Raw genomic sequence first — 24,608 nt, 5'->3', positions numbered from 1 at the left:
TCATCAAAAATCTAGAAATAATAAATGCTGGAGAGGGTGTGGAGAAAAGGGAACCTTCTTGCACTGTTGGTGGGAATGTAAATTGGTACAGCCATTATGGAGAACAGTATGGATGTTCCTTAGAAAACTAAAAATAGAGCTACCATATGACCCAGCAATCCCACTACTGGGCATACACCCTGAGAAAACCATAATTCAAAAAGAGTCATGCACCCCAATGTTCATTGCAGTACTATTTACAATAGCCAGGACATGTAAGCAACCTAAGTGTTCATCGACAGATGAATGGATAAGGAAGATGTGGCACATATATACAATGGAATACTACTCAGCCAGAAAAAGAAACGGAGTTGAGTTATTTGTAGTGAGGTGGATGGACCTAGAAACCATCATACAGAGTGAAGGAAGTCAGAAAGAGAAAAATAAATACCGTATGCTAACACATATATATGGAATCAAAAAAAAAAAAGGTTATGAAGAACCTAGAGGCAGGACAGGCATAAAGACACAGACGTAGAGAATGGACTTGAGGACATGGGAAGGGGCAAGGGTAAGCTGGGACAAACTGAGAGAGTAGCATTGACATATATACACTATCAAATGTAAAATAGCTAGTGGGAAGCAGCTGCATAGCACAAGGAGATCAGCTGCGTGCTTTTTTACCACATAGAAGGAAAGGATAGGGCGGGTGGGAGGGAGGTGCAAGAGGGAGGAGATTTGGGGATATATGTATATGTATAGCTGATTCACTTTGTTATAAAGCAGAAACTAACACACCATTGTAAAGCAATTATACTCCAATAAAGATGTTAAAAAAAATGTACTAACAGCAACAGAAAAACTAGGATAATTGCGTAAGAGACTACAATAAAGATATTACACAACAACAACCACAACAAAAGGCTAAGCTTTCAGCAGCAAAGCCAACACCTACGAAAGTCTGGAGGGAGTCAGGATTTTAACTTTGAATTGCTCTTAGGAATTCATATCTTTCCTGACATATCACAGTATAAACTGAATATCCAGGTCCTTTCTAGAGCTGACCCAAAGCCACTAACTGGCTGGTCTTGCAGTCTTCTCTAAAGAGAAGGAAAATATGAGTTCACTGAGTCCAGGATGGGCCCATCTCAGCAGTTAGTTTCATATAAGCAGCCGTAAAACAGTGCCAATTTCTGGGAATATGGGGAGGAACAGGGAGTATGTTGCTGGAAGAGGCCTGCCGATGCAGGGGACGAGGGTTCGTGCCCCGGTCAGGGAAGATCCCACATGCCACGGAGCGGCTAGGCCTGTGAGCCATGGCCGCTGAGCCTGCGCATCCGGAGCCTGTGCTCCACAACGGGAGAGGCCACAACAGTGAGAGGCCTGTGTACCGCAAAAAAGAAAAAAAAAAAAAACATGTCATATACAATTACTGAGCACCTGCTGTATGTAAGCTTCAGCCTAAGTACTGTATACATTTAAAAAGAGTCTAAAAGACTCTTTTTAGAGGAAGATGGTAGAGGAAGATGAGTCATTAAAGAATAATAAGGCTGGATAGCATATGATATTTTTTTAAATTAGTAAAAGAAATGAGTCTAGGTGGCTGAAATCACGGTGGAATAAAGTTTTTTCAAGAAGCTTCATGGACAGGCAGTGATGTAAAGTTGATATATGAATTCTCAGTACTTGATTTTAAATATCAGAATCTAATTTTAGCTGGCTAGGAAGAAAATAATTTTATTATAAGGTTGGGAGTAGCTCACAGAATTGAAGAAAAGATCAGAAAACCAGGATCATAAAATGACAGAAACCAAGGAAAGCCTGGTAGCAGAGACAGCAAAAGTCATGCGTCAAAACAGCCTGATTAGGCATCTATTACTGGCCCAATCACAGCAGAACGCTGCTAGAAACCATTGTCAATGCCACAGAATGGCACAACTATGAATGAATTCTAAGTTTTCTGTTAGTTATGGTGCCATCCATTCACAACTCAAAACTCAGGCAGGAGCAGTACAATTGGTGACACCAAGATTACATATTAGCAATCGGTTTGGGAGAAAGAAAATATCTACTCTCTTAGCCTTTTCTAACGCAACATGGAGGCTTGCCTTCTAACAGACACATTCTCCCAAAATAAAAATGGGTTTTGGGGTTTAGTAGTCAATAAATGACAAAATACCCACTAAAGTCCACTCCTTTTCCTGCCCAATATACACATACTAACTACTTCACATGATTACACTTCAAAAAATTATCTCATCTACCATAATGTACAACCATTGCTCATTCAATTCAGAATGCACTGATCTTTCTTCACAGGAAGATAATTAAAAGTCTCACAGGTTACTATATTTAGTTCCATATCCAGGATAGCAGGGAATGTCCATTCCTCCCCAATCCTACAGTAATCCCATCACAATATATTCTGCAAACAATGCCCTGCATTGTAGTTACAGCCATTGTCAAAATCTTTCATACAATAATGGGAGAAACAAAGAAAAAAAAATAAAAAGGAAGTTAGTTAAAATACACGCATGCCACAGGAAAGAAAGAAATACGGGTGAAGGCTCTAGCTTTTTGTTTCTGAAACTGGTTGTGAGACCCAAAATAATACCTACCTGGTATTACTTTGTCTAATATCTATTTCATGTTCCCTTGCTTTCATCCAGAACTCTCAACATGTGTAGGTTTTCAATCCAGTGGCGTGACCAAAACGTCATTCTTGAGGGATTTGAGGCTCTGCCTGTGTAAGGCTGTTGTGATATTCCACTAACTTAATATGAGAGTCTAACAAGGAAGCAACTCGGGGCCTTTGGGGTTTTGTCCATACTCCTCCTGCCTCCCGCTGTGTAGCAGTAACTCAGTTTCCCCTTGGTGGGTTCTGTCACTCCAGTCAGTACCTTAACATCCATTTTGCCTGTGTGCCCAGTGCTTAAGGAATTTTAAATGGCCAAATATGTTCTCAGCTTCCAACTCAACAATAGGCATTGTTGTACATAACATCTGTGGAAGCATTTCTCCCTTGAGCACAATAGGCAGCATATGGAGATAGGAAGAAAATGTTTTGTGGGTAGGTTTTTTTATGAACTGAATTCTTTGACCAGGAGTAGTATCATGTGGGGAATCTTTAATAATATACAAGGCCATAGTAGTTAATGACTGGTGTCTGTGACAGACCTTGCCAATCAGAGGTCCACAGGGTTCTGGCACAGAGACAAGTTCTCTTAGGCTAATAACTTCCTTCTGAGAAATAGGCTCTTTGTATTTGTCCTTTTTGGAGAATGAACACCTGATCTTGAACTCCAAATACCCTATGACTCCAGCTATCCATTCTGAACAGGATATTATCTGATTCACTTAGTCATGAATACACATCATGGTTTCTCAGCCTCGGCACTACTGACATTTTGGCTGATTATTCTTTCTAGTGGGGAGCTGTCCCAGGCATTACAGATGTTCAGCAGCATCTCTGGCCTCTATCAGCTAGCTGCCAGTGGCATCCCCCAATTATGACAATAAAAAATGTCTCTAAACACTGCTAAATATTTAGCTAAATTGCTAAATTTTGCCCCTGGAAGGCAAAATTGCCCTCAGTTGAGAACTACTGCCTTAGGCCATATTTTGAATTCCTTCATTCAGGAGAACTAGTCCTAAAGGCCTGAGTAGTTGTATGGTCACATTCCCAGTATGCATTCTCCTGTCACACTGCCTCTTTTCATTCAACTCAAAACTATGGCCTCGGGCTTCCCTGGTGGCTCAGTGGTTGAGAGTCTGTCTGCCGATGCAGGGGACACGGGTTAGTGCCCCGGTCGCAGAAGATCCCACATGCCACGCAACGGCTGGGCCCGTGAGCCATGGCCGCTGAGCCTGCGCGTCCGGAGCCTGTGCTCCGCAACGGGAGAGGCCACAACAGTGAGAGGCCCGCGTACCGCGAAAACAAAAAACAAAAAACCCCCCAAAAAACTATGGCCTCATGAGAGTTCCTTATGGATAACTGATTCGGAAAAAAACCCAAGCTTGACTCATAGGTGGTTTGGATTTTATGTTACTACCAGTCAAAAATGAGGTGGTAGAGGGCATTAAACCCCCTGTTAATGGGTGGCAGTGAAGAACAGGGGAGGAAAATCCTCCTAGGGAGTAAGACTTCAAGCAGTTCATATTGTTGTCTCCTTGGCCTGAAGAGATATGCTATGAAATAAGGATTATGCATATTCATGGAGCATGAACTAGCAGTTTGGCTGGATTGTCAGGGGCTTAGAAAAGAACTGGTGCCAACTTAAGAAAGGTTGGGAAGGGGTATACAGATGGATCTCTTAAAATGGATCCAGAATGTGAGAATACGTCTGAGCTATGTTAATGCTCACAGCAAAGCCCTCACTGTGAAAGAAGCTCTGAATAATCAGGTAGACAAGATAACATATTCTGTAAATGTTAGTCTCCTTCTGTCAAGCCAGTGCTTAATGGGAGGATAAACAAAGTGCAAGGATGGAGTCTACAGATAGAGCTGCACTTTCAGAGGCTTTCCTGGCTACTCTCACATCCCCTCCCCATCTTCACTCCCATACCCCCACTTTACCAAGAGCCCTTTTATGGTATCATATACTGGGGGGTCAGCCCTGCAACCTGGTAGCCAACTAACTGCATTAGAAGGGGTAACATTTTAGCAGTTTTGTCCTCATTGGTAGACATATTATGGTCTTAGATTTGCTTTTCTTGTCTATGATACTTCTAGCAGCACCATCATTTATGGATTTACTGAATAGTGTATACATTATCATGGATTCTCACACAACACTGCTCTAGTCAAAAGAACTTACTACACAGAAGAGGTCAGATAATGTACTTAATTCTTGTTTTGTTAACCTATCGCTTATCAGCTGCTGGTTGTTTTTTAGTTCCCCTACCAGGGATCGAACCTGGGCCCCAGCAGTGAAAGCGCTGAGTCCTAACCACTGGACCACCAGGGAATTCCCATTAGCTGCTGTTTCTGAACATTGGGATAATCTATTGAAGACTGGTATGAAGCCAGTTGAGACACATTTAAAGTTGGGGTCTTTGTCATACAGAGTGAAGTTAAGTCAGAAAGAGAAAAACAAGTACCGTATGTTAACACATATATATGGAATCTAAAAAAAAAAAAATGATTCTGATGAACCTAGGGGCAGGACAGGAATAAAGATGCAGATGTAGAGAATGGACTTGAGGACACGGGGAGGGGTAAGGGTAAACTAGGACGAAGTGAGAGAGTAGCACTGACATATATACACAACCAAATGTAAAACAGATAGGTAGTGGGAAGCAGCTGCATAGCACAGGGAGATCAGCTCAGTGCTTTGTGACCACCTAGAGGTGGGATAGGTAGGGTGGGAGGGAGATGCAAGAGGGAGTGGATATGGGGATACATGTATACATATGGCTGATTCACTTTGTTATACAGCAGAAACACAACTCAGTAAAGCAATTATACTCCAATAAAAATCGTAAAAAGGGGGGGGGCGGGCAGAAGAACTGAATAGACATTTTTCCAAAAAAGATATACAGATGGCCAACAGGCACATGAAAAGATGCTTATTATTGCTAATCATTAGAGAAATACAAATCAAAACCACGAGATATCACCTCACACCTGTCAGAATGACTACCATCAAAAAGAACACAAATAACAAATATTGACAAGGGTGTAGAGAAAAGGGAATCCTAGTACACTGTTGGTGGGAATGTAAACTGGTACAGCCACTGTGGAAAACAGTACAGCAGTTTCTCGAAAAACTAAAACTACCATATATGATCCAGCAATTCCATTCCTGGGTATATATGCAAAGAAAACAAAAACACTAATTCAAAAAGGTAAATGCACCCTAATGTTCACAGTAGCATTATTTACAATTGCCAAGATATGGAAGCAACCCAGGTGTCCATCAATGGATGAATGTATAAAGAAGTGTTTTACATATATATATATATATATGTGTGTATATATATATATATATATATATATATAAATATATAAATGGAATACTCAGCCACAAAAAGGAATGGAATATTGCCATTTGCAACAACATGGATGGACCTGGAGGGTATTATGTTTAGTGAAATAACTCACATGAAGAAAGACAAATACTATCAAATACTATGTTATCATTTATTTGTGGAACCTAAAACATAAATAAATGAATATAACAGGAAGAAGAAGACTCATAGATACAGAGAACTAGTGGTTACCAATGGGGAGAGGGTAGCAGGGAGTGGCAAGATAGGGATAGGAGTAAGGGATTAAGAGGTGCAAATTACTTTGTACAAAATAAGCCGCAAGGATACATTGTGCAGCACAGGGAATACAGCATTTCCTAACTTTAAATGGAGTATAATCTATAAAAAATTTTGAATCACTATGTTTTATACCTGAAGCTAATATTGTAAATCAACTATACATCAATGAAAATTAATTAATTAAAAAAAAATAAAGTTGGGGTCTTTCTGGATGTAGTGTATATTTTTATCCAACAATTGACTTTTGATGCTGTCTGAACCTTGAGCTGATCTTGCAAGGAACAATAACAAATGACAAGGATTCATTTTATCATCCTGACCAGGCTTTTCCACTAACAAATAGTCCCCTTGCTTCCTCCTCCTTGACCCTCTAATACTTTTTTGATTCCTGCCTACCAGTTCTGAGAGTCACTGGATATCCTTCCAATAAATTCCTTTTCCTTAGGGTCCTGATATAATGAAGTAAACAGAAATGGAAAAACGGAAAAATATGGAAAAATTTCTTTTAAGATGTTTCACTGGAAGTCTTTTTTTTAAAATAAGTAATTATCTTGGTGTTTTAGAACCTGAAAAAAAATTTTTTTTAATTTATTTTTATTTTTGGCTGTGTTGGGTCTTCGATGCTGAACGTGGGCTTTCTCTAGTTGCGGCGAGCAGGGGCTACACTACGTTGTGGTGCGCGGGCTTCTCAATGCAGTGACTTCTCGTTGTAGAGCACGGGCTCTAGGCACACAGGCCTCAGTAGCTGTGGCACACGGGTTCAGTAGTTGTGGCTCGTGGGCTCTAGAGCTCATGCTCCGTAGTTGTGGTGCAGGGACTTAGTTGCTCCGCAGCATGTGGGATCTTCCCAGACCAGGGCTCGAACCCATGTCTCCTGCACTGGCAGGTGGATTCTTAACCACTGTGCCACCAGGGAAGTCCAAGTCTATCTTATCTTTTCAAAGACCCCACTTTTGGTACTGGATATTGTTGTGGACTCCACATTTGTGCCCCCCAAATCCCACCAAGTTCATTTGTTGAAACTAATTCCCCACAGGATGGTATTAGGAGGTGGGGCCTTTGGGAGGTAATTAGGTTATGCATGGTAAAGCCCCCAAGGTGGGTTTAGAATCTTTCTAAGAGGAAGAGAGCTAGCCCTCTCTCTCCCCACCCAAGTAGGATACAATGAGAAGACAGCTATCTTCACTAGAACCCAACCATGCGGGCACCCTATTCTTGGACTTCCAGCTTTCAAAACTGTGAGAAAACCAATTTCAAGAATGGCAGGGTCACCACTGGGCTTCAGGGACTAGAGGAATGTCATCAGTAGCATCAGTGTCAGCCTTATTCTTTCCCACTGAGTTTGGCTAAACCCTGGCTGCCAGCATCTCCTGGGCTTGTATCTTCCCAGCTTAATTTACCTTAATTTCAACTTGAAAAATCCCGGGAAGGGACTGGCCTAATTTAAGTCATGTCTCTATTCCTGTTGAAATCACTGTGGCCAGAAAAGATAAGAAACTAGAATTGGCCCAGCTTTGGTTAGGTACTTATCCTCAATCACTCTGCTAATGAAGCAGGATAGTTTATATCTGGATTCTGTGTTAGACTGGAGAGAGAAATTTCCCAAGAAAGAGGAGTGCTAGTCCAAAAGAAACAGAGCTCCGGAAGAAGTATCTTACAGATATATATCTATATTATATATAGATATAATGTCTTACAGATATTTGCATGTAAAGGGTCTACTATATTTTTCTTAGTCATAAGACAGAAAGATCTGGAAGAAGCTATCCAAATTTGATGATGGGGTGGGGGAGGGGGGACGACTTGGGAGGTGGAGAGAAGATCCCTTCAGAGCCAAGGTTAGGGGGAAAGGAGGAGGTTGGGCGAGGAAGGCAGGAAGTGAAAATAGGTTCATATGACAACCGCTCTGGAAGGAATACTTAAGCCATGGGATTTGTGTATATGTATGTGTGTATATCTTACACCTCCCCCCATATTAATCTAAACACTTCAGATAATTTAAATTAGAGCAGCATTTGGCATTTCCAATAAAAGGTTTTTGAATAGTAAAATAATGTTAAGACTTTTAGAAACATTATTAAATCATTTACTCAGTAACAACAATCAGCAGATAACAGGAACACACTGCAGATACTCATTTCCCATTTGGCCTGAATAAGCAGTTTTGCTACACAATGCTATCCTAATGTAGGTTTTTCTGTGGCCAGGGAAAACAGTATTTAAAATAGTCCATCTTTCTAAAATTGAAGTGACTATTCTAAACAGGTATTTAGAAAGGAAGTGGGAACAATTAAGGCTTAATTACTATGAAAAAACAAAACAGCACAATTACAAAAGAACATTTAAATAGGAAAATAAGGAAACTATACATTAAAAAATTATACATGTACACACTGTATCAAAATACCTTTTCTATTTTGGTAACCAAATTTTGGAGATTAAAAACAAACTAGTTCAAGCATTTCTAAACATAAAAACTTCAGGTTTATATTTATTAAAAACAAGATAATATCAGTTTTGTTGAAGTAATCATATATACACCATGGTAAATATTTGGAATTGTGGAAATGGAAATAGTGAATAGCTTTAAATTTCCTGAATATTTTCATGGCTTAAATAATTAAACTTTTTTGTTGTTTTTTTAAAAATAAGTTTACTTAGTTTTAAACTCAGGCCAGTGTGCTTTTCTTAAAAGACAAAATACTTATTAAAAACGGTAGGTATTAAGGTTTGCACGAGCTAAAAAATAACATTTACATTTGCCTAGATGTAACAATTTAAAAACATACAAATTCAAGATATAGTAGGAAAATATGTAAAAAAAACACATAAAGAACCATAGCCCATTAAAAAATATAAATGCACCTTCTATATATCGAAAACTAAATATTCTGATTTAAAAGTAGCTTCTGTAAAATGTCAAAGTAGTAGGCATTGTTTGCTTTCCTAATATAATGAATAAATAAGAAATATTTCTATCTCAAACAGTACTATCAGTATTTCTTAGCAAAAATGTAGTATATACATATACATGGAAAGGCAGGCATTGATACAGGATATCCTGCATCCAAGTTTTCAGGTTTGAGTTCCATTAAAATGTTTTCTACAACTTATAAGGACAATGCACACAAAAGTAAAAAGATGAGGTAAACGTCTTACACTTTTAAGCATTACTTGAAACTTAATACTTAGATATTCCCAATGCCTAGGCTCTAGAACGATGCTTAAAAAGTCCTCCATAATGATGACGATATGACATGTATCTGAAGCACATAATGAGCAGCAGGTTTCTTGGTCTTCTGAGTAGGCAATGATGTTCTTCCCGGTTATTACAACGCAATCGTGACTAAGTTTTGTCAAGAATATTGCTTCAGTGTGGGTTTACATGAGGCACCAAGCTACAGTAAGAGCAGCTACAATGCCATTCAAAATTGCCATACTATAGCCCATGTGGAAAGAATGTCCAGTCAGTTTCCTAGGGGGAGAAAAAAACAAACGAAAAAAGGAAAATGTAATTTGGTATAACAAAAACACCATCAGTTTTTATCAAATATGCTTAGAACCTGGAAACATGTTTCCCAAATATCTTTTATACATTAATATACAAGTTAAAAAAGAGTATTAGACATCTTCAGAATTAGTAATAGATCTGTCAAATATAAGTCTTGGTTATCAAATGTAATTTTTTCAATTTCATTACTTAGAGCAAAATGCTCAGTTTGATCCCTATAACTTCTTTACTGTGCCTCATAGTCACATGTGTGTACCATCACCTAATTCTAAGGTACATATCTTGTTACACTACAAGCATGTTCTTTCATTTAAATTAGCATTGTGTTTCCCCACTCTCTTGTTCTCACTTATAACTTAAAATACATATTATTTCAAGTATTTGTCCTGTTTGTACCATTTTTTTAGATTACATGAAGGAATTCTACTTTTTCTTTGAGCACTAAAAACAGCACTTGTCCATATGTGAGTCATAAATCAGATTATGTCTTTTATAGACATTTCATTTCTCAACTTAATAGGTTACTTAAGTGGCTTTCAATGAGTTCCTAGGTGTCAGCAAAGACACTGTTTAATGGTTACTATGAGAGCCAAATAGCTCATGTGACATTTGTTCCCTCTATCAAGCAGCAATTTTACTACATTTTCTTAACACTCCTTGCACTAATTGTATTGCAATAATACTCTTTGCTTATCCTAATAAGGATGAGACATACTAAAAAGAATAGAAGGTAGGGTCCAGTTGGTGTCAGAGACAGAAAAGAATCTTCACACGGGAGCAATCCAAATTAAGGACATATGAGGAGGTACACACCAGCAGTACTAAGAATGGAAAGTCCTAAGTAATAAGGGCCCTGGGCTGAGAAGGGTTATCATTTCCCTTGTCCTCTTCTTTCCTAAGCACAGATCAAAGACAGGGAAATACTTAGATCAACATTAACATCCGAAGACACCTCATTATAATGATTTCCAGTCCAGTAAGATCAGTGGCAGAGAGTATAGAAGATACTCTCTTCGAAGAACAACCCCGTTGCATTCACCTGAGACTATAGAAGACCCTGATGTATCCTGATGGCCCCCTGTTTTGGTCCATGGGAGTTATTATTTACTCTCTCCACTCAATCTTACTCAACTGCAACTAGTTTAAGATGCTTCTCATGTGCCATTAAGGGCTAATCTACCTAGCTGTATTACCTACTGTACGGTAAAGTAAAATAGATACACTAAATGCTTTGCTCCTTTTAAAAAAAGAATTCCTCCAAAAATTGATTAGTAAAAAGAAATCTAATCATAACTATCAGCATTATCATTCACTGTAAAAAAAAAAATACTACTGACCTGAGAACATTTAAATTCATACTAACAAAGTTAATCATGGAACAGAATTTCAGGAGTTAATTGTTCTTTTCTACTAGTTTGAGAACCTGCACTCCCACAAAAATAGAAGAATCTCTAAAGTACAGTTTACTGAACTTTAGGAAATTATAGTAACTACAATGTTGATATAATTGAACTTTACTGAGATATACAAGCTCAAATGCTTAGTGACCGTCACAAACCAGGCACAACAAGGAAATCTAATGGCAATGAAGAAATACTCTAGAGCAGTGATTCTTAGTCTTTCTACCATCTCAAACGCACCAAACTCCCACTGGGAACGTTGTAGCCATTGTCACACATGTACTGCCAGGCAAGGGACTAAAAATCTTTGACAAATCGCTTGATTTAAAGCTCCTTTTCAAACACCCACCATGATTTTCCTCCCGAGGAAGATACAGAGAACTCCTGGTAAGTCTTCCCTCCTATGCCTCTTGTGATCTTTGAAGTCCTGTAAAAAGCTGAAGGTATCTTGATTCCCCTTTGTCAAAGCCTTTCATTTATTTCTTGTAGAGGGCACATTTTGAATTGAAAAATTATGACTAAGTATGGTGCCTATTTTACTCAATCTCTCTTTATATATATGCATTTTACTTTTTAAAGTATACACACTAGGGCTTCCCTGGTGGCGCAGTGGTTGAGAGTCCGCCTGCTGATGCAGGGGACACGGGTTCGTGCCCTGGTCCGGAAACATCCCACATGCCGCGGAGCGACTGGGCCCGTGAGCCATGGCCACTGAGCCTGCGCGTCCGGAACCTGTGCTCCGCAACGGGAGAGGCCACAACAGTGAGAGGCCCGTGTACCGCAAAAAAAATAAAAAATAAAAAAAATAAAATATACACAGCAAAGTGCAAATGCCTAACATATATACAGATCAATGAATCTTTATTATGGTATACCCTCATGTACCTACCATCCAGATCAAATACAGAACATTTCTAGCACCAGAGAAAGCTCCTTTGTTCCTCTTCCCTGTCAATATCCACCTTCCCTCACTCAAACCCTCAGGTAACTACCACACTGTCTGCTATCATGATGACTTGTTTCACCTGCTGTTGAAACTCCATTTACATGGCATCATGATGTATTCTTTTGTGTCTGCATTCTTTCTCTCAGTAGTGTTTGTGAAATTCATCCATGGTGCTGTAGTAGCACTGGTGTGTTCTTCTGTATTACAGTTTAGTACTCCATTGTATAAAAATACCAAAATTTATTTATCCATTCTACTACTGGGAATTCAGGTTGTTTCCAATTTGGCGCTCCTATAAAGAGAGCTACTATGAACATGATACTATGTACACACCTGTGGTGGGTGGTAAGCATCTGCACTCATTCCTCTTGGGAAGTCCTAGGAATGCAATTGCTGGGTTATAAGGTAGATGTATGATAAATGTGGCTTTAGTAGAAAGCATCAAACATTTCCCCCAAATAGTTGATTACTTTACACTTCTACCAACAACATATGAGAGTTTCAGTTACTCCACAGTGTCACCAACATTTAGTATTGTCAGTCTTTTTTAATTTTAATGGACCTACAGATTTTGTTGTTGTGGTTTTAACAGTTATTTTTCTCATAACTAATGTATTTACTGCCCAATTATTATTTCATATATAAATGTGACCGAGAAAATAAATTCATGATGAAATTCTTTCCAAGTCATTCTCTCCTTATACCTAAAACATATTGTACAGATTAATTTCCCTAAAATACCCCTTTGCTCAAAATCCTTTTTTGTCAACTGGATATAAAATACAAGTGAGCAGAGCAAATAACAGAGTTAACAAGGTCAACTTTCCTTGATGTCAATTTTCAAAGATGTGGCAATGGACTAGCAAATGAGATACTGTGGTATAAAGGGAAAAGGACAAAACCAGGAGAAGTGAACTTACACACTTACGATTTCATGGTTATCAGGTAAAGGACTGGATCAGATAAACTTAAGATCCCTTACAGTTTTAAATTTCTATGACTATTCAAGTAGCAAACACAGAATAAGTAAAAACACTTGAATGAGATTATGTAGTTTTAGTAGGTAGGAACCTATTAAAATTGGTTAATTCATCAACATTACCTGTGCTTAAACTGAAACAATGATGTAGGGAGTATAACTATCAATACATAAATATTTTAGTCCCAAAGAATCAATCAAGGAGACACACAAATATAATGAAAATTAATATATGACCTCATTTAACATACTAATCCAAAATTTTAAGACCTGACTATTCAGTTGACCATTTAAAAATAGGCAGAAAAATACACAGAGAACTCAATGACAAAACCAGAATGTTTCCCAAAGTAAATGTTAGGATTCCTAAATGTGAATTTTATTATCCTGAGATAAAGTTCTAGTCCACTGCAATACATTTCTGAAATCAATATGGAAATGGGAGATATTGTTCAATAAAAAAAAAATTACTAGAGAAAACATGGTTACAAAGAAAGGCTCATTATAATAGAACTATTTCCATATCCTAAAAGATTAGTTATAAAAAGGTACTATTTTGTTTTGGTTCTAAAGAATTCCCTTCTAAGAATAAAGAATCCTACAAAAAAGTACTCATGTGGTTCCTATTAGTGGTTAAGAGTTCGAGCTCTGTAGCTAAACAGAGATGGTTTGAGGGCCAAGCTTTGCCACTGACAAGGGGTATGAAGCCAGAATTGTTTGACCTCTGAGCCTCAATTTCCCAAAATGGAAATGAAAATAAAATCTACCCTTATAAAGTTGGTATGAGAATCAGGTGTCTGGCACATACCAAATGATCAATAAATGTTAGCCACTATCTAGTACAGAAAAGAAAGCTTCGCTACAGATGAGATTTTTAAAAATTCTTTTCGTCTTCTACTTCAACTCTTCCTTCCTTCTAAGTAAAACACCTAAATCTAGACCCATCCCCAATCCAAAACAGAGAAAAAAACAATAACATACAAGCAGACTCAGGAGGTGGAGGGAAGAATGAGACTGAAGAATTATAGGTTTGTGTGCATTTCTGCTTGGTATTACCCTCTTCCTATGAGTTCATAATCACTCCTCCCTTTATAATTCACTAGAGAACTCAGACTTCCACTATTTATATCTAGATTTTGTAGTCTGGAAATGTACTTTCTAGCAATATATTTATATTTAACAGAAACTTGTAAAGTGAATAAATCATCATATTCCTTAATTATTTTCATTTATTCAGGAATGGAATACATGTCAAATTTAAGATTCAAATTAATTCAATGATTCTGGCAATTTAAGTGACTATGCTCTTACTTTTGAACCACAAATAAAAGCACTAAATAAGCCACTGTCAAAAGTTTCATATAAATTACCTTTGTTTATTTAAGAGAGAGACCAAACAGATTAGCAGCTCTTTTTTCATTTCATGTTGTTTATTGTTTTTACTCTAGCCTTGGTTTGGCTGACTCCAAACTGAATCTCTGTACTACATACTAGACTCCACGTTCTTGAAATCTTCATTCCTTACCATATTAATTCCTGTATTTCCTTTCCCTCACATATATTCCCACATTTCAGACATGTTTTTATGACAGAACTCCTGCAATTTAATACAGTAGCATCACTGCCAACTGATTTTGCTCTAAGCAGAAAGCTCTCTGCTTGTCAGAATAGGAAATTATATTAAAGTCCTACATTAAGAACCAGCTGGCTATTTGTTTCTGTGTCTGACTGGCTCAGTAGGAGACAGGATGAACTAGCTGGTACTAATCTATTCCTTCTTCACACATCTGAGCTGCCTTTTATTTCTCATTCTATACCTAGCCAAGAAATCTCTAATTCCTAAAGAATTTTAAGCTGTGTGAGCTTGGTTGGAGTAACTATCAGTTCTTTATCTGGAGTCAAAAGTTCTTAACCCAAACCCAAAATCTGAAAGAAAATACTAAACCTCACCATATTTCAATCACTTACCAAGCATTTTTTATGTTTCTTTCAGAAACACAAAATGATACAACAAATTACTTACAGAAATTGCTGGGGAACTGTGTGTATTCCAAATAACTTTACCAGTGTTATATAAGAAATAAGGGTTAGAATTTCAAAGAGAAAGCTTTCTTCACTGAGGAAATGCTATGTCTCTCATTTAGAAAAAAACAACATATATTACATTCACCCTTTATACTCTAAAGTTCTTTATTTTATAATTTTCTTAACTTTCTTTCCATTATTTTACTTCACCAAAATTTACAGTATGAATTTCCTATATCAGGCATTATATATGGGAGACAGAGAAGTAAGCAAGAATCAATGTTGTCCTCAAAGATGTGTCTAGTCACACAGTGCGCTAAGTAAAGTTCTGTAGACAGCATTACCTGGAAGACAAAGGAGCCATTTGATTTGTAGAAGGGGAGAGATTTTAAAGAAGAGTCAACACCTGAGCTAAAACTGAGTATGACTAATTTAGAGTTCTAAACAAATACAATATGTGCAGAAGCAACACACAATGGAGAATGCAGGAAATGGTTAATAGTTTGGTATGGTGAGAGTGAAAGACTTGGAAAGCTAACTTTCATTCCACAGGGTGTTTAAACATGGCTCTATTATTTACAGGACTACTTTAGCCTACCTGGAGATCTAATTCCCCATCTTTAAAATAAAGTTAATAATTCCTCTCTTTAGTGTTCCTGTGAAGACTAAATGAGTTACTATTAACAAGTACTTGTTGCAGTGCCTCCCATTTACTGAGCACACGATCATAAACACAATAAATGTCAACCATTATTTTTTATCCTTGACTGGCTGGAGTTACTGCGGGAGAAGGAAGAACTGAAGGTGATGCCAGGTTTCTCATTTGAGTTACTGGCTGGATGAAACACCGTTCACCATGATAGGGAACCCAAGAGAAGATACAGGTCGGTGGGAAGTGGGAAATAATGAAGTCAATTTTAGATGTGCTAAACTGCAAATACCTGTGGGACACTGAAGTAAAAACTCCCAGTAAGCAACAGGAAATACAAATGAAAACCAAAAGGAAGATTCTCAGGACAGAGGCTCAAGACAGGCTAGACAGACTCAGAAATCTTTGGCCAGACTTCTGCTACTTAAAGTAGTAGCTTATGAAGCAGGATTCCACAAGTGAGAAATAGTGATCAGAAAGCTGGACAGAAAACAAAACAAAACAGGAGGGAGTGATGCCAGAGAAATTAAGAAAGAAAGGCATTTCGAAAAGGAATGATAAACCATTTCAAATAAGGGATTGAAAATGAAAGTTAAATTTTGTAATTAAGAGTTCTGCAGGCAATTCAAGGAGAAAAATTGTAGTGTAGGAGTGAACACACGACACATGTGGTAGCACCTACAGTCACTGTGAAACAGGGACTATCTCTTCTCTAGTCTTATAAGATATTTAGCTATGGAGAGATCTGGGCATGAGGATTTTTTTCTCTAACACAGGAGAAACTTGAATGTTTAAAAAATATCCTAACAAGAATATTGGATATAAAAGGAAAGGCTGAAGATATATGAAAAGGGGAGGTGCGGTGGGAAGGGGGGGCGGTGGATCTACAACAAATTAAGTACAATTGGGAGAAGAACACTTTATTCTGAGATAAAAGGAATGGGTGGTATGATGAAAGTGGATGTAAATTTAAGTTCGTAATCATGAAAGGGGGGGGGAAGGAGGAAGTACTCTCATGATGACCTTTCATGAAACTGGAAGTGAAGTCCACTGAAAACTAAAATGCAAAGTGAAGATTTGGAATAGCTACAGAAAAAAATGGGAAAGGGATGTAAGATAGACGGATGGATGATGGATAGTGCTAGCTAATACGATTCTAGTTCAGACTACAAAGGTTGTGAACTCTAGTTATTCAGATCTTACTTTGGATGATTCAACTCTGCCTCTTGATCCATTTTATATGGAACATCACAGCCCTTGGCCTACTTTAGAATGGATTTGAGGTCTTCTGCTATTTCAACATTTCGTTAGTTCCAGGCTCTCTCCTACCTGACCTTTCTTTGACCTCTATAACTTTGCAATTTTACAGGGCAGGCACTTCATCCTTCCTTCTCTGTACAAGGCCTGGTAAAAGGAAGCTAGTTTTACTTACAGTTCCTAGTCTATTTCTTAACCCTGAAAAATTCTTCCCATTCTTGGCAAGGAAGTAACTTGTAGACTCGCAATCTAAAAGAAGTGAGTATAATTAATACAATGGGTTTTTTAATAACTGTCTCATTTATTTTGTTATAATTTTAAACATACTCAAATTGTAAGCTTTCCTGTTCGTTCAAACAGCCTTTAGCAGACCTTTCATCACTACTTCATCATCATCATTTATTCATTACAACTCAGATATTCAGGAAAAGTTATTATGTTTACCATTTAGGTGTGCAGTAATTATTATAAGTTAGTATAAATTAGTGTAAAATGAGATTTTTAGAAATGTGTGTTACATCCTAACAACTATAAAACTAACCTGAACAAACAAGCCCACTCCATCTTACATTGAATATATATAAACATATATATACTTTTTAACCAAAAATTAGAAATTTTTTATAAGCAATATCTAATTTCAGAGTCGTCTCCTAAAGGAGGGCTTGGCAAGCTAAGGTACACCTATCCTGCCACCTATTTCTTTTTATTGGAATATAGTCTCACTCATTCCTTTAAGTATTGTCTTTGGCTGCTTTGGTGCTACAATGGCAGAGTTGAAGAGTTGTAACAGGGACCACATGGCCCACAAAGCCAAAAATACCACTTGGACCCTTACAGAAAAAGTTTGCCAAGTTTTGTCCTAAAGCCTTCCTCTTCAAAGTGTACTCCAGAGATCAGCAATATATTGGCATTGCCTGGGACTTTCTTAGAAATTCAGAATCTCAGACCGCACGCCAGACATGCTGAATCAGAATCTCTCTTCAGCTAGAACTTCTGGTGATTCTAAGATCCTCAAAGTGAATACTACCACTATCTGGAAATATATAAATTAGCAAAGAGATTTCCCAGGAGATCATCACTTGAAAAATCTACCCCAATTGCTTTCTACATGAAAATTTCAAAAGCTACTATAGTTTTAAACAAAAAAAACTATAAGTTGAACAAACACTTTAAAAACTTGTTTGTTTCATTGTATCATCATGTTCCCATACAGATTTTGACTTCTTTAAAATGTTATATGACAGATAACTCAAGTAAGAAATCAGGTAAGACTATGCAGGAATTAAAAAAAAAAGTTCTCCCATTTGTCCCTCTCTTCTTTTTGTATATATTTACCTTGCTAGGACAGTGGCTACACATTGGACATATTGTATAAGTGTGTATGCATATATACATTTGTATTTCTTTTTTTTTAATACGTTTGTATTTCAAAGTAACCTGTCAGGATAAAATACAGCAAAATATTTTTTAGAATCAAGTACCAGAGAATAAGACTAAAACTATCATGTTAGCTAGTTTACCAGATTTTAAGGTATAGTTATATTTGGGTGGAGTGATGTATTTCAAATGCATACACCACACAAACCATATACACACATACATGTGTGTGTGTGTATATATATATATATATATATATATATATATATATACACACACACACAGTCATAAGGTTTTAGTAATCAAGACTACAAATAGAATTATTTTAAAAATATGTGTGATATGATTATACTATTATAAAAACAGAAGTATTTGCATGTGTATAGATTTTTTAAAAATCTGAGGTATAATCCCCAGTCTGTTAACACTCGTTAGTTCAGAGTTATTTTAAAATAAGATTTTGCAGCCTTTAACTTTCTGAGTTATATAATTCTGTGATGCATGTATTAATTCTGTAATCATTAAAAAAAAACAGTAAGGGGAAATTTTAAATCAGTCACTGTCCTAGCAAATAAATTTCTCAATTATTATTTAAAATAGAAAATGCTATTAAAATATAAAGTCGTGGGCTTCCCTGGTGGTGCAGTGGTTGAGAGTCCGCCTGCCGATGCAGGGGACACGGGTTCGTGCCCCGGTCCGGGAAGACACCACATGCCGCGGAGCGGTTAGGCCTGTGGGCCATGACCGCTGAGCCTGCGCGTCCAGAGCCTGTGCTCCGCAACGGGAGAGGCCACAACAGTGAGAGGCCCGCGTGCCGCAAAAAACAAAATTAAAAAAAAAAAAAAAAAAAAAAAAAATATATATATATATATAAGTTGTTAGAAAAATGACTACTGGCTTCAAGGTTTCATGATAAATCTGAGGTAAAGACTATCTGGAGAAACATATACTTAAAAGATGTAAAAAGTGAGGAAAAAAGTATAAATGTATACACTTAATGTTGAGCTATAATGTATCATTCTTAATACCTAGAAACTGATGTTGAACATTTTGAGCATTTACTCCATTGCCTCATTAGCCCTGTAATTAGGCTAATGATGTGCATTATGAATAAGTATCAGTTATAAAGTAGCCACCATTTTAATGGAGCAAGTTGATTTATCAATCTACACAATATGTTATAATGGAATGCAAATTTTCAGCTTTAAGGATTATCTCATTTTTATTTTGTTTTCCCCATATACTCCTTTATTATCCTTTTAATGTCCATGGGATCTGTAGTGATGTCCCCTCTTTTTTTTTAAATTTTTATTGTAGTTGCTTTACAATATAAAGTGTGTTAGTTTCTACTGTACAGCAAAGTGAATCAGCAATACGTATATATATATCCCTTCTCTTTTGATTTCCTTCCCATTTAGGTCACCACAGAGCACTGAGTAGAGTTCCCTGTTCTATACAGTAGGTTCTCATTAGTTATCTATCTTATACATAGTATCAATAGTGTTTATATGTCAATCCCAATCTCCCAATTCATCCTACCCCCCCTTTCCCCCTTGGTATCCATACGTTTGTTCTCTACATGTGTGTCTCTATTTCTGCTTCGTAAATAAGATTGTCTATACCAGTTTTTTCAGATTCCATATATATGTGTTAATATATGATATTTGTTTTTCTCTTTCTGACTTACTTCACTCTGTATGACAGTCTCTAGGTCCATTCATGTCTCTACAAATGACCCAATTTCATTCCTTTTTATGGCTGAGTAATATTCCATTGTATATATGTACCACATCTTCTTCTTCCATTCGTCTGCTGATGGACATTTAGGTTGTTTCTATGTCCTGGCTATTATACATAGTGCTGCAATTAAGAATGGGGTGCATGTGTCTTTTTGAATTCTGGTTTTCTCTGGGTATATCCCAGTAGTGGGATGGCTGGGTCATATGGCAGTTCTATTTTTAGTTTTTAAAGGAACCTCCATACTGTTCTCCATAGTGACTGTATCAATTTACATTCCCACCAACAATGCATGAAGGGTTTCCTCATTTTTAAAAGGCTTTCTTTTCCTTAGCAATAAGTTTCCTAGCTATACTGCCAACGGCTCTGGTCCTACTTCTGCTTCTCAAGCATAAGGTTAGTCTTTATGATCTCTTTAATCCCTTCTGGATCTCAATTCTGCAATAATTATGCCTCCATATATACACTGAAGTTCTTCATCTAGAATTTTGCCAACTAGAACTTTTAATTGAATCACAACCCTATGCTTTGCTGGTGTGATATTAACTAACTTAATAACGTACAGGCTCTGAAAGATCCTAACAATGAACAAAGTTCCTTAACATGGAATTAAAATGTATACATTTAAGATATCTCTCATTGTACTACAACTCCCTGAAAATCAGTCAGAGAGAAATAAATGTATATCTGGTTGGATGAAACTGCATACCAGCCTACAGTCTACTTTACTTATATGCAGCAGTCTACTTGGTTGCAAATTGAATTATGTCAGACATGTTAACTATATTCACCAGTATATCAAGGTAGCAAAATGCCTTAGGATATCTATCTGTCCTGGACACTACCTTGGTTAGACAAAGTCCTTATTCATTAGAAAGTCAGGCCAAACAGTACAAAAAGTACAAGAAAAATGGGATTCCCAAGCCTTTATATTTCATGAGTCAGTTTAAAAATGATTTTTTTTTTTTAAAAAGGAAGTAACTGACTCCATGTTTTGTTGTCAAACTTGTTTTGCCAGGAACAGGTTTGAAAACCACTACAATCTACTATCAGCATAATTTCGTACAAGAAAGAGCATCTTATTATCAAAAGAATAAAAAGGAGAAGAACCAAAAGGATAAAGATCTCAAGATAAATAACAATTACTCAACAAAAGATAATTGGCAACCAGTGGTAGGCCACAGTCAGATATCCAGCTTGAAAAATCTCAAGGAAAGGAAAGAAAAGCTCTGGGACATATCTGCTTTATCATCTGATGTATCTGTTGCTTTAACTAGTAAAGTTATACTTATTGCCTATGAGGGTAGGCATCATTGTTTTTAACCCATTTTGGAGAGAGGAAATTAAGGCTCAGAGACACCAGCTGACTTTCTCAAAAGCTCTTCTGGCAGTATATGGTATAGCCTGCATTTGGAAGTCACTTCCTGACTTATAAGCCCTTTTTAATATACCAGACTGCCTAGTAATTTATAAAGATTGTTGAACACACAGAAAGGGTTCCAAGTTCAACACTGCCACGTGCTATCTCTTATGTATTTCTTATCAGTGCTATTCTGTACATATGGATACCCGTATCTTTTCAGCAGCCCAAACATAACACATTGTAAATTAGCATAAGCAAAAGCCATAGCAAACAGGTGCAAACACTTACTAGCTATATTGCTTTATGAAAATAACAAAGAAACCAAGAATATTTAATGAGTTCTTATAAGATTTTGTTACATCTATTTAAGTCTCCATTCAGAACTTTAATGGAATACATTTTATAAGACACGCATATATTTTAACCCTTCACTTCAATAAGCCACAGTGTGGTGCCATCAATACATTCATTAATAGTGACAGCATTACAACTGATGGCTCCAAACAGTCCCTAGATAATGAAACTTCACGATACTCAAATATCAAGGCCAAGTTCTTGATCTATCTCTTTTGTCAGTAGTTTTTCCTCTCCTACTGCAATTAGCCATCTGATATCTGTTTCATCAGTCCATGGCAATAAAGAATCTGATCTGACAAAGAGGCAGCCCTCCAAAGTCTGTATGAAAGAGTCATAGCATCAATTTATTGTGCTCAATGTTAAATCTAGTGTGCTTAGAAAAGAAACTTCTAATTTAAATACTAAATCACCCACTTTTCCTGACCTTCAAGACTTACATTACTGCCCAAGAACCCACAACACCTCTTCTATTATGATTTTACTATTCTGTTTTGTACTGTATTTTAACCCCCAATAATTAAGGCCCCTAATGTCAAGAAGAGCAAGAAGTCAGAGAAGACCCTTTAATAACATAGAAAAATAAACTTAATGTTGAGTAGAAAGGGTATTATTATAATACAGCAATGGCAATCCTAAATCCTGAATCTGCTTCCCTCCTACAATAGTAACAACAAACACATTCATATACAAATGTAATGGAGATTTAAATATTTCAGCATCTGATTACATCCAGAACTTTACACAGAAAATAACACATGAAACAGTATCAGATCACATGTGTTAATTTTTATTCTGTAAAATAAGTTACCAAAAACAGTTTACCAAAAAGCAATTCGAATGAAAATCAACTGTTCCCATTTCTTTCTTACTTCAAATTTACTTTGCAAATACCGAATACCACTGTAAGAAAATACAATTTAAAAAAAAAGCTGCATAAAAATAAATTTAAACTGAAGTAAAAGCATGTGTTTATTGACATTGAGTGTCCTGATATTTACCAAATACCATTAGGGGTTGGAAGAAGAAACATAAAGGTGAATAATTCAGAGTGATCTAGACAAAAAGACCAAGAGCATCAGCAGTAGCCCCTGGTTTGTATATTTACTATGAAACACTGTAGATTGCCAATCAAATTCTATAAATTATATTTTAAGCAGGCTTTCGTGAAGACACTACTCTCTACCTTAGCACATCCCTAGAAATCATGACATAATAACCAGTAATTGTAAAGGTTCCCTGCATTTTGACCATAAGTCCCACATCAAATAAGTCATAAATACAAGCAATAATACATTTAAAAGCAAATACCAAACTTCAAACTTCTCTACCAATATAAAAGTGAATTTATGCTCTTAGTTGTATAAAACGAACATCCAACTATGCCTTCCTATCTGCCTCATTTTAAGAAATACACAGATGTGACCATCTCAGAGGCACTCAAAAGACAAACACTAACTTTGATTTTGAGTCTAATTATAAAAAAATACAGTATTTTGCTTATTTCTGATAATTCAAAATGGCTACTTCAGGGATAATTTTGAGGGTTTTGGTCTCTTTTAAAGCTATCTAAGAAAACTTAAAATGATGTCTACTTTTTCCTTTAACAAGTGTTCCTATATCCTTAATAATTTGAAATACAAGCATTGGTTTTTCCTCCTTGGAAATGAGTCTCTGTGGGTACTACCAGCACAAAATAATAGTCCTATCCCTATAATGAAGTAACACCCTTAACTTATTTAAGAATACTGGCCCTTAAAAAATTTGGACCTTGAACTCTGACTCTACGTAAAAGTACTATAAGATAGACAAACTTAATGATTTATTTAACTATTTTTCATATCACTTTTTTTGACTCAATTACAAAACTAATGAGCTGTCTACATTGTGCTTTTTGCTAGACCCACCATATATATTATCATTTCCCCAATAAATTTATTTTTAGACTATAAAGTAACATTTTTACCCTAGCCTGGACCTATTATAATCATTGAGTTATTTATTAGCAAGCTGATAATTATAAACCTGCAGCCACATCACTGCACCACTAGATGGGGCTTGTGCACACGTAATGTGAAATGCAAGAGCAGTCATTCTGAAGTGCAGAACTCTGATCACTGAGAGAAAACTGAAGGAGAGAACAAAGAGTGAGATTTTAAGAACAGATTTTAATTGCATTTGGCAATATCGCATTGGCAAAAATGTCATAGAGCAAAGGCCCACAGCAAGTGCCTTTAATTGTCAATAAAATGATGCTGTTTCAATTAGTGAAATTCCTCCTGTTCTTTTCATAATAAAAAGGAGGTGGGCAAACAAAAACAATAAACATAGAGTTAGGTGCTAGCTGTGACACATGCAAATTATTTGGCTTTGTGCAAGGTACTTAAATTCCTTGGGACTCAGCTTCTTCATCTGTTAATAAAAATGATAACCCCTAAGGATGACTTAGCAGAGACTCAGTTCTCCCATAATCTTTAATAGGAATGTCTAAGACATCCCTAGCAATCCTAGAGTATTCATTAAAAAGTTGTACTTGTTAGGAAAAACGCAACTTTGGGGCACATCTCCTATCCATACCTATCTTCATCCCCAACCAGGAGGACTTAAATAAAAGTTCTGGTGCTGGGCTTCCCTGGTGGCGCAGTGGTTAAGAATTCGCCTGCCAATGCAAGGGACACGTGTTCGAGCCCTGGTCTGGGAAGATCCCACGTGCCTCGGAGTAACTAAGCCCAGCCCGTGTGCCACAACTACTGAGCCT

General features: G+C 36.8%; 1 protein-coding gene across 2 annotated transcripts in view; it reads right to left on the bottom strand.

The window, feature by feature from the left end:
• Positions 1-8,317: 8,317 nt before the first annotated feature.
• ARL6IP6 (ADP ribosylation factor like GTPase 6 interacting protein 6) overlaps positions 8,318-24,608 on the bottom strand; it is a 44,244-nt gene continuing 27,953 nt past the window's right edge. The window contains exon 4 of one of the 2 annotated variants that reach the window (XM_065881019.1): positions 8,318-9,724. In XM_065881019.1, the coding sequence (XP_065737091.1) occupies positions 9,631-9,724 (94 nt within the window). In that variant the 3' untranslated portion in view covers positions 8,318-9,630. The remainder of the gene's footprint in view (positions 9,725-24,608) is intronic. The other variant, XM_065881021.1, reaches the window with a different exon arrangement.

Source organism: Phocoena phocoena, chromosome 7 (genome assembly GCF_963924675.1).
Source record: "Phocoena phocoena chromosome 7, mPhoPho1.1, whole genome shotgun sequence".
NCBI lineage: Eukaryota > Metazoa > Chordata > Mammalia > Artiodactyla > Phocoenidae > Phocoena > Phocoena phocoena.
The sequence above is the reverse complement of the archived record's forward strand: the minus strand, read 5'-3'. Positions and strand labels throughout refer to the sequence as shown.